The sequence below is a fragment of the Salmo salar genome, chromosome ssa21 (genome assembly GCF_905237065.1).
Source record: "Salmo salar chromosome ssa21, Ssal_v3.1, whole genome shotgun sequence".
In the NCBI taxonomy this organism is placed as follows: Eukaryota; Metazoa; Chordata; class Actinopteri; order Salmoniformes; family Salmonidae; genus Salmo; species Salmo salar.
Genome location: NC_059462.1, coordinates 6,007,134 through 6,018,430, shown reverse-complemented (window position 1 = coordinate 6,018,430; position 11,297 = coordinate 6,007,134). Strand labels below are relative to the sequence as shown.

General features: G+C 40.4%; 1 protein-coding gene across 21 annotated transcripts in view; it reads left to right on the top strand.

Moving 5' to 3' along the window:
- The first annotated feature begins 1,531 nt into the window (after positions 1-1,531).
- Positions 1,532-11,297, top strand: part of LOC106581656 (leucine-rich repeat flightless-interacting protein 2) — a 90,360-nt gene continuing 80,594 nt past the window's right edge. For 7 of the 21 annotated variants that reach the window (XM_014163847.2, XM_014163845.2, XM_014163843.2 and 4 more), the window contains exon 1: positions 1,572-2,265. In XM_014163847.2, the coding sequence (XP_014019322.1) occupies positions 2,176-2,265 (90 nt within the window). In that variant the 5' untranslated portion in view covers positions 1,572-2,175. Of the gene's footprint in view, positions 2,266-11,297 lie in introns of all 21 variants that reach the window. The other 14 variants (XM_014163853.2, XM_045704383.1, XM_045704382.1 and 11 more) reach the window with 7 other exon arrangements.

Here is an 11,297-nt window from a genome sequence, read left to right as displayed (position 1 = left end):
CTCCTGTTGAAAACGACAGGCTGTGGTCTATCTTGGGTTAGTTATCTTTGGTTTAGTTGTATTCAGTTATTTATTCGAGGACTTCATTAAACAAGGTAATGTAGGGGCTACACCTTCTCCCTGTCACAATTGGAACATCAAAACCAGTACACTATAAAAATGACTGTTTTTTGTTTATTGCTAAACGTTTTTGAATGGTCAACCCGGTGGTCTCCCTGGTCCAGATATCTCTCAGGTTCCTTGCAAGACATGTGACTAACACCAGGGGGAGTCATTGCTTATAGGCCAAGTAGATGTATATATTTTTTTTAGGTTTCCAAGTTTGAGGACACCCAGGACAGTAACGTTAGCTAGGTTTCCATTCAATTGGCAACAGATTTTAATGCGAATATTGAAAAATTCGCATTAAGAAAATGTGCATTTTATCACCAGTGGTGTTTCAGCCCAACTCATTTATTGCGGATACAAATCAGTGCGTGATGACTGTGCACACAAAATGTAGTTTTTACATAAGTGTACCGAATTAAATGTAGAAAATCGCATTTTCAAGTTTACGGATAGCTCTAGCAAACAGCTTGCAAATAGAGTAAGTACAGTGCAGGTAGGCTGTGCAGGTAGTTTAGTCTACATTATGATATTATTTTGGATAAGAGCAAGAATATTTTTATTTGCCAAACGGTAGTCAAGCATCGATCATTGTCACCTCGATATTTATTGGAAAGGAGCATCAAGCTCATCATTGTGCACTTTCACCCTCTGTGACGTTCATCATAATTGATTTCATCTCGTGCCTAATAAACGGCATGGTTTACCGAGTCGTAGTAGGATGACCGTACACCATATCATCACCGTGACTCCCAAGTTTACTTCGATATGTTAGCAATATTTGCGTAAAAAGCGTTTCCACCGGAATTTCTTGAACAATGAATCTTACCAACACAAAAAGATCCCACCATGTCGAACGAACAAATTATAAAATTCTACCGAAACTTCCTCTTTCCGTCGCAGCTGTCGTTTCTTTTTATAGGTATGATAAAAAGGCATGATGGGTATGATTATTATGGTCATAAAAACTGGGTGAAACGTGGTTAATGTTCCGGGTTCCAATAACTTTAACTACACTTCTCAATATGCTATTGTCTGGGTATTATCACGTCTATGATCAAGTCAATGAGTGTATCGGACTTCCGATAGGTAACACGGATCAACAATTAGGCAACAGTTTGGCTTATGGAGAAACAACCATGACTCAATAGAATTTAAATTACCAACCATATTTGGTAGTTTATTGCTAGTCTACAATCTGAATATGCTACTACTTGGAAAGCACATGATATAATTCCAAGAAAATACAAATACCCCAATCACGTTGAGATACTTCATAGGAACTTAATTGAATGAACATGGAGGGACAGGGTAATATTCTACAGAACATATATTATGGCCACTTTCTTAACATATGTGGATCAAATATAATATTGTTGTGAAATATGCATATCCATTAGTCATAGTCTACGCCTTTAAGAAGTAGCCTACAAGATAAGGTTTCTGTTTTTAGCTCTCGCAACTCATCATTAAAAATAGCGGAGAGGGTGTGAGAGAGTGCGGTAGCAACATAGCCCTCAATGGCAATTTGGTGGCTGGAGAAGGCTGCATGAGCCCCGGAATATGTATTTCGCGCATGTCCTCATCCGGGACCGACTCAATTTTAGGATACTTTGACAGCATCGTGGCTCTTTCCAAGCGGGTTCACCAAGTTTTTATTTTTTTAGATTGTATTTTTATGTCATCTTTTTTTATTACACAGGCTATAAAATCATTTTTATTCCATATCTGAATAGATGTATTGCCAGTCAATGTGTCTTTATGAAGCACTCAACTATTTGTGAATTCCTCTAGGAAGAACAGGTGTTAAAAATCTGCGGATTCAATACAAACGAAGGCAAAAAATTGTTACAAAGTTGCAATTTAGCGTTTGGATAGAAACAACACAGGAAGAGGTCTTGAAGACGGATGTAACTCCATGACCAATGTCGTGCGCGGTAACGAATTTGTGATTTGGCAAATGTTACTCCCAACATTGTGACAGTAGTACTTTCCTCGACGTGCTTTGGATTTGTCTTCTACGTTCAACGAATTGGACCAGTAGCCTAATTGTCGGGCAGAAACCAAGACATGGGGACTCAGGGCACCGGACGAAAAAGAAATCCCAATAAGGACAGGTCGACGGCCGAGGATGATGCCCTTAATCTCATATCAAGAGAGGTACGTATTTTAGATGAGAACAATACGAAAGCTACTTTGCACTTCCATTCAACTTCCACTACTCAGTATTTCTATAATTTCACCCTCATTTTGTTCCCTTCCTTTCTCCCAGCGGCAGGAATATATATTTTTGACACGATAAGCGCACGAGGAAATACAGTATAGCCCACACTGGACCCCAAAAGTGAAAATGTCCTCATACTATATTAGTTTGCTTTTCTCTAGCAGGCTAGCCAAATTATTGGTTTGTAAATATACAGTTCATTGTTGCTTTGGTTGCAACTTTAAATGGTGCCTGTCCAGTGCCAGACACGTGCCCAACATAAAGAACAAATTGTGTGTCAATGACTAATTCATTGGCTAACTCACTGTATAGTTTAAATCCTACTTTATGTGCACAAAAACACTGATGTATAAATTCCCCTTGATGAATGTAGACTAGGCTACATGTTCTTGGAGCAGGGGGCAATGATCACCCTTATCCTATTTGTGGCCATGTAGCACTAACTTCTTATTTCACTTTCATTTTGCATTACATGTGCTAACCTGCAAGAATCCCTTCCCAGTATGGTTTAGTCTTGGCAGCAGTGATATGCTGTTGGTTCTCTGACAGGTGCTGAAGTCGTGCCTTACTCATGTTGTGACTGGCGCACTCACTCTTCCTGGTGGACCCGCACTTCCTGTCTCTTTGTGTTAAATTCAAAAGAAACTGGTGATCTTGATGCTTCACAGATTAAACCCTGATGAAGGCCTATTGAGATCAAATAATTTGTAATAGATCCATTATATCTGTGGAGCATCAAGATCTCCAGTGTGTTGGAATTTCTTTTCAATTTAGCAGAACATTTTCTCCATGCACTGTAATACGATAGGTGTGCGATCTATAGGCCTACGTGGTTTTTTTAATCAGTCCCGTTGTTGTCATACTTAAACTCTTTGTTTATTTTAAATGTACGTTTTAATTCTTAAAGACATGCTCCGGGACTTTGGCGAATTGTGTTTAACTATGTCAGTATTTTTAAAACCTCCGGCTTTGGGCTGGATGTGTCAATATGTAGTTCATGCATGCATAATCTATGAGCAGAATTACTGTTTTACCTCAATTAGCCACAAAGTCCGGCAGGTAGCCTAGTGGTTAGAGTGTTGGGCCAGTAACCGAAAGGTTGCTAGATCGAATCCCCGAGCTGACAAGGTAAAAATCTGTCGTTCTGCCCCTGAACAAGGCAGTTAACCCACTATTCCCTGGTATGCTGTCATTGTAAATAAGAATTTGCTCTTAATATAAACAAAATCTCTAGTTTGAAACTGACAGTTTTTTTGGAACCTTTGGTGATGTACTGCAAGATTGGCCCACAATCTAGCAATACAATTTCCAACCAATGAGCTACAGCCCCTCCCCATTTGAGTGACAGCAAGCAAGATGCATTTGAGTCTTCATTGATGAGACAGACTGTAGCTAACGGAGTCTACACATGGATTGTGTAAACAATTGCCATTATTTTCAACATGTCAGCTGAAGAGGTACAGGGTATGCATATTGCTTTTAGGAACACTGATTTATGAACAGATGTACACTATATATACAAAAGTATGTGGACACCCCCTCAAATTAGTGGATTTGGCTGTTTCCGCCACACCCGTTATTGACGCGTACAGCCATGCACTCTCCATAGACAAATATTGGCAGTAGAATGGCCTTACTGAAGATCTCAGTGACTTTCAACGTGGCACCGTCATAGTTCATCAAATTTCTGCCCTGCTAGAGCTGCCCTGGTCAACTGTAAGTGCTGTTATTGTGAAGTGGAAACATCTAGGAGCAACAACGGCTCAGCCACGAAGTGGTAGGCCACACAAGCTCACAGAACCAGACTGCCAGATGCTGAAGTGGGTACAAATAGTCTGTCCTCGGTTGCAACACTCAATACCGAGCCTCTGGAAGCAAGTTTACACAAGAACTGTTCGTCGGTAGTTTCATGAAATGGGTTTCCATGGCTGAGCAGCCGCACACAATCCTAAGATCACCATGCGCAATACCAAGTGTCAGCTGGAGTGGTGTAAAGCTCGCTGCCATTGGACTCTGGAGCAGTGGTAAATGGCCAGCACATTATGAAACTAGGCCTATAAATCTTTTGTCAGAGTCCATATATGACACATGGGAAACATCCCATCAACAAAAGATTGCTAGTCCAAATCAAATCTTACCTGATGCCAAGGGCCTTTTGTGTGCTTAATCATCTGGCATGTCTGCACCCAGCTCCGCAATAGAATATTAAAGTGATTTAATTATTATTTTTTTGAATTATGTTTTGAACGTGTTTTAGTTGGCTAGACCGACAACTATGATGTTCCCTGATATGCATTTACCATGACAGATAGCTAGCGACTTTAGATTTGAAAGCATGCTATGACACAGACAGACTGTTGGGTAGCCTTGCTAACGGAGACACAGACCCGATCCTCTTTACACAAACACTCAAAATAGGCTTCTCACTGAAGACGATATAGCATTGTTTCTCATGCTAAAGCTTAGTCGCTTACCGTTCCACCGAAGAGAACTTTCTTAACACTGTTTCTATTCCTTGAAGCCATCTCAGAAAGCATCCAGTATCTACTATTTTTCTGCCTTTGTCTTTCATTAACTGCCCAACCATTTGATAGATCAATCTAGTTTTCTCTGACATAAGTTCCGTAATTTCCGGACTATTGAGCGCACCTGAATATAAGCCTGACCCACTGAATTTAAAAATATATATTATTTTGAACATAAATAAGCCGCACATGTCTATAAGCCGCAGGTGGCTACCGGTACATTGAAACAAATTAACTTGACACAGGCTTTAACGAAACACGGTTTGTAACAAAAAATAAAAAATTAGCAGTAAACAGTGACCAATGACTTTCTTGGTAGGCTACTATCTTCCTCCTCATGTGCACTCAAACCACTGAAGTCATCTCCTTCGGTGTCGGAGTTGAATAGCCGCAGAATTGCTTCATCCGATATTGGATTGTTTTCATTGTCGCTCTCGTCACTTTCATCCGGAGGCAAATCCCCCGCTGAGCCCTCTTCAACACGCAGCAGTCCAGCCTTTCGAAACCCGTTGATGATATTGGATTTTTTGACAATGCTCCACGCTGTCAGGACCCACTGGCAGACTTGACCATAACTTGCGCTTCGCATGCGGCCCGTTTTAGTGAAGGATTTCTCCCCACTTCTCAACCAAGCCTCCCACTGAACACGGAGCGCCACCTTAAATGCACGATTTACACTGATGTCGAGTGGCTGCAAATACTTTGTTGTGCCCCCAGGAATCACAGCTGGAATTGAGTTTGTCCTCTTGATGGCTTCTTTCACGGAATCTGTTATCCCTCATGCTGTCCAGAACGAGCAAAGCCTTGTTCCTGTGAAAGAATCCTCCCGGTCGCTTGCCGTAACACTCCATATGCCATTCATGCATTAGGCTTTCCATCATCCATCCTTTCTTGTTGACTTTCACAACAATTCCTCTCGGGAAGTTTTCTTTTGGCATCGTCGTGCGTTTAAAAATCACCATCGGTGGAAGCTTTTCTCCTGATGCCGTGCAGCTCAGAACACAGGTGAAGTGCGTATTTTTTTCATGCCCAGTTGTTTTCAGCGTGACGGATGATTCACCTTTCCTGTTGACAGTCCGAGTGAGAGGCAGGTCAAACGTCAGAGGAACCTCATCCATATTTATGATGTCGTGCGGGCCAATGGAATGCTCCGCTATCTTTGCATCAGTGAATTTGCGGAAGTTTGAAACTTTTTCCTCGTAGTCGGGAGGGAGCTGCTGACACAGACTCGTCTGTACCCTGATGGACAGGCCTTTACGTCTCATAAATCTGAGACACCACGATGGTCCTCCTCTAAAATCCTCAAACTTCATTGCGGTGGCGATTGTTTTGGCTTTCAGTCGGATCTGCACAGTTGAAACACCTCAGCCGTCTGCTCTCTGTGTGTTAACCCAGTCTTCGAGCTCATTTTCTAGTTCGGGCCATCTGCTTTTCTTCCCTCTGAAAGTTTTAGTTGTCTTCTTGCACTGAGTCAATTCCTCACGCTGCTGTTTCCAACGTCTTATCATCGACTCATTAAGACCAAGCTCCCGTGCAGCAGCTCTATTTCCTTTTCCAACAGCCAGATCAATCGCCTTCAACTTGAAAGCTGCATCATACGCATTTCTCCGTGTCTTTACCATGATGATGGTGACAAAATGACTACCGTAATCAGAATGATGGGAAGTTTGAGAGCGCTCGATTTTAATCTAAACAGTAAACAAAAAAGTTGTTTGACCTTAACCCGTTCGGCAATTTCATTGGTCTAATGAAAGCTTCATGCCGGCAAAAAACTGAGCACATCACAGAATGTGTTTTTTTTTTGAGAATTTTTTTTTGAAAGCCGGAAAAATCCGTCATTGTTTAAGCCGCGAAGTTCAAAGCGTGGGAAAAAAGTTGCGGCTTATAGTCCAGAAATTACGGTATCAATAGCATCCTAGCTACTTGTTTGGTACAATTATGGCCAGAAGAACCTTCCTCTATGGTTGGCTTGTGAGAGGGCTAGCTACACTACATGACCAAAAATATGTGGACACCTGCTCGTCGAACATCTCATTCTAAAATCATGGGTGTTAATATGGAGTTGGTCCACCCTTTGTTGCTATAACAGACTCCACTCATCTGGGAAGGCTTTCCACTAGATGTTGGAACATTGCTGCGAAGACTTGCAGCCATTCAGCCACAAGCATTAGTTAGGTAACAGAAACCATATGCTTTATGAGTGCGTTTGCACCGTTTTTTGAAAAATGTTGAATTGTTTGTCAATTATCCATTACTAAAGGACCATAAGGATATAGTTTTGCCTTATTTAATTAGATTTTATCCGTAAGGCCTATGTTATGTCCATATCAGGCATATAATACTCCAAATGGGCAAAATGTCCACTTGACGCATATGATCATAGGAAGTCATGTTCGGAACCCAAATGTCAGTGAATCATGTCCAAATGGCGCATATAATGACCAAATGGTATATATCCGTATGTTAAGTCCTGAATCAGCCTAGAAGGTCTATTAATCATGTTTGATCATAGGAAGTCAGAATTTCTCATTAGTGTTGATTACAGCCTGCCCATTTCCTGACAGTAAATCCCTATTCAAATATATTGGCAATGGACAGTGTCCAATTGTAGTATAATATGTTGAGACTGTCAATATATTATATGTGTAATGGACACTGTCCATTTAGAAATATATTGCCAATGGGCCTTTATTCATAGTGCATCTTATCCCTTACACTTACGTGTTCATTTCAGCATGTCCATTTTGTAATGTGAAGTCCTTATACATTGGCAATGGACACTGTCCAATTGCAGAATAGCATGTTCACACTGGCAATATATCATATGTGTAATGGACACTTTCCAATAGCAATATATTGGCAATACAGTTGAAGTCGGAAGTTTACATACACTTAGGTTGGAGTCATTAAAACATGTTTTTCAACCACTTCACAAATTTCTTGTTAACCTCTCTATGGTCGGCGGGACGAAATCGTCCCACCTACTCAACAGCCAGTTGAATCCCGTGGCGCATTATTCAAATACCTTAGAAATGCTATTACTTCAATTTCTCAAACATATGACTATTTTACACCATTTTAAAGACAAGACTCTCGTTAATCTAACCACACTGTCCGATTTCAAAAAGGCTTTACAACGAAAGCAAAACATTAGATTATGTCAGCAGAGTACCCAGCCAGAAATAATCAGACACCCATTTTTCAAGCTAGCATATAATGTCACATAAACCCAAACCACAGCTAAATGCAGCACTAACCTTTGATCTTCATCAGATGACAACCCTAGGACATTATGTTATACAATACATGCATGTTTTGTTCAATCAAGTTCATATTTATATCAAAAACCAGCTTTTCACATTAGCATGTGACGTTCAGAACTAGCATACCCCCCGCAAACTTCCGGTGAATTTACTAAATTACTCACGATAAACGTTCACAAAAAGCATAACAATTATTTTAAGAATTATAGATACAGAACTCCTCTATGCACTCGCTATGTCCGATTTTAAAATAGCTTTTCAGTGAAAGCACATTTTGCAATATTCTCAGTAGATAGCCCGGCATCACAGGGCTAGCTATTTAGACACCCACCAAGTTTAGCACTCACCAAAATCAGATTTACTATAAGAAAAATGTTATTACCTTTGCTGTCTTCGTCAGAATGCACTCCCAGGACTTCTACTTCAATAACAAATATTGGTTTGTTTCAAAATAATCCATAGTTATGTTCAAATATCCTCTGTTTTGTTTGTGCGTTCAAGACACTATCCGAATGGTAAAGAAGGGTGACGCGCACGACACATTTCGTGACAAAAAAATTCTAAATATTCCATTACCGTACTTCGAAGCATGTCAACCGCTGTTTAAAATCAATTTTTATGCCATTTTTCTCATAAAAAAGCGATAATATTCCGACCGGGAAAGTGTGTTTAGGTTCAAAGACGAAAGAAAAGAAAAACATGGGGTCGACTCGTGCACGCGCCTCAGCCCATTGTCCTCTGATAGAGCACTTGCCAAAAGCACTAATGTTTTTCAGCCAGTGGCTGGAATTACATCATTCAGCTTTTTCCCGCCTTCTGAGAGCCTATGGGAGCCGTAGGAAGTGTCACGTTACAGCAAAGATCCTCAGTCTTCAATAAACAGAGTCAAGAAGCTCAAGGAATGGTCAGAGAGGGCACTTCCTACATGTTGGGCATTTCAGCAATTTATCCTCTCTAGGGTAGGGGGCAGTATTTGCACGGCCGGATAAAAAAACGTACTCGATTTAATCTGGTTATTACTACTGCCCAGAAACTAGAATATGCATATAATTGTTTTATTTGGATAGAAAACACCCTAAAGTTTCTAAAACTGTTTGAATGGTGTCTGTGAGTATAACAGAACTCATATGGCAGGCAAAAACCTGAGAAGATTCTGTACAGGAAGTGCCCTCTCTGACCATTTCTTGGCCTTCTACACTCTCTTTATTGAAAACTGAGGATCTCTGCTGTAACGTGACACTTCCTACGGCTCCCATAGGCTCTCAGAAGGCGGCAGAACGTTGAATGATGACTTTGCAGGCCATGGCTGAAAAACAGTAGCGCATTTGGTAAGTGGTCGATCTGAGAACAATGAGACGGGGGCGCGCGTGCACGTGAAGAGTCCATTTTAGATTTTCAGTCTTTGAACGAAAACAGGGTTTCCCGGTCGGAATATTATCGCTTTTTTACGAGAAAAATTGCATAAAAATTTATTTTAAACAGCGGTTGACATGCTTCGAAGTACGGTAATGGAATATTTAGAATTTTTTTGTCACGATACGCCCCGGGCGCGTCACCCTTCCTTACCCTTCGGATAGTGTCTTGAACGCACAAACAAAACAGACGATATTTGAACATAACTATGGATTATTTTGAACCAAACCAACATTTGTTATTGAAGTAGAAGTCCTGGGAGTGCATTCTGACGAAGAACAGCAAAGGTAATCCAATTTATCTTATAGTAAATCTGAGTTTGGTGAGTGCCAAACATGGTGGGTGTCAAAATAGCTAGCCCGTATTGGCGAGCTATCTACTGAGAATATTGCAAAATGTGCTTTTGCCGAAAAGCTATTTTAAAATCGGACATAGCGATTGCATAAAGGAGTTCTGTATCTATAATTCTTAAAATAATTATGTTTTTTGTGAACGTTTATCGTGAGTAATTTAGTAAATTCACCGGAAGTTTGCTGGGGGTATGCTAGTTCTGAACGTCACATGCTAATGTAAAAAGCTGGTTTTTGATATAAATATGAACTTGATTGAACAAAACATGCATGTATTGTATAACATAATGTCCTAGGGTTGTCATCTGATGAAGATCATCAAAGGTTAGTGCTGCATTTAGCTGTGGTTTTGGTTTTTGTGACATTATATGCTAGCTTGAAAAATGGGTGTCTGATTATTTCTGGCTGGGTACTCTGCTGACATAATCTAATGTTTTGCTTTCGTTGTAAAGCCTTTTTGAAATCGGACAGTGTGGTTAGATTAACGAGAGTCTTGTCTTTAAAATGGTGTAAAATAGTCATATGTTTGAGAAATTTAAGTAATAGCATTTCTAAGGTATTTGAATATAGCGCCACGGGATTACACTGGCTGTTGAGTAGGTGGGACGATTTCGTCCCACATACACTAGAGAGGTTAACAATTGTCATGCTTGTTGAACTCGAGACCGCCTAGCAGTGATGGTGGTTCCTCTTCCTTGCTCGTTCGTGTTGATTTCAGCCTGTCCATTTGGTGATGGTAAATCGCTGCTTAAAGATATTGGAAATGGACAGTGTCCATTGAGATATGATCAATTGCCAGTGCCAACATTTGCAGTATGAAATATATCAAATATTTACCATCACTAATTGGACATGCACTTAAAGTCCTTAAACTAATAAAGTCCACAACTGGGACACTGTACATGTGCACTCTATGCTGTCCTTAGACTGTTTATGATGATTCTGAGCAATGACACATGCTCTGTCCAATCAATTTATTGCCAGTGGACAAAATGTCCATTAACCGACCTCAACCCAGTTGCGATGGTTTGGGATGAGTTGGACTGCGGAGTGAAGGAAAAGCAGCCAACAAGTGCACAGCATATGTGGGAACTCCTTCAAGACTGTTGGAAAAGCATTCCAGGTAAAGCTGGTTGAGAGACTGCCAAGAGTGTGCAAAGCTGCCATCAAGGCAAAGGGTGGCTACTTTGAAGAATCTCAAATATATTTTGATTTAACTTTTTTTTGGTTACTACATGATTCCATGTGTTATTTCATAGTTTTCATGTCTTCACTATTCTACAATGTAGAAAATAGTAAAAATAAAGAAAAACCCTGGAATCAGTAGGTGTCCAAACTTTTCACTTGTACTGGATAGTGTAACTTTTTTTTGATTCGTCTCTGTCAGCACGTGGTCCTGTGTGACGACAAATGTAGT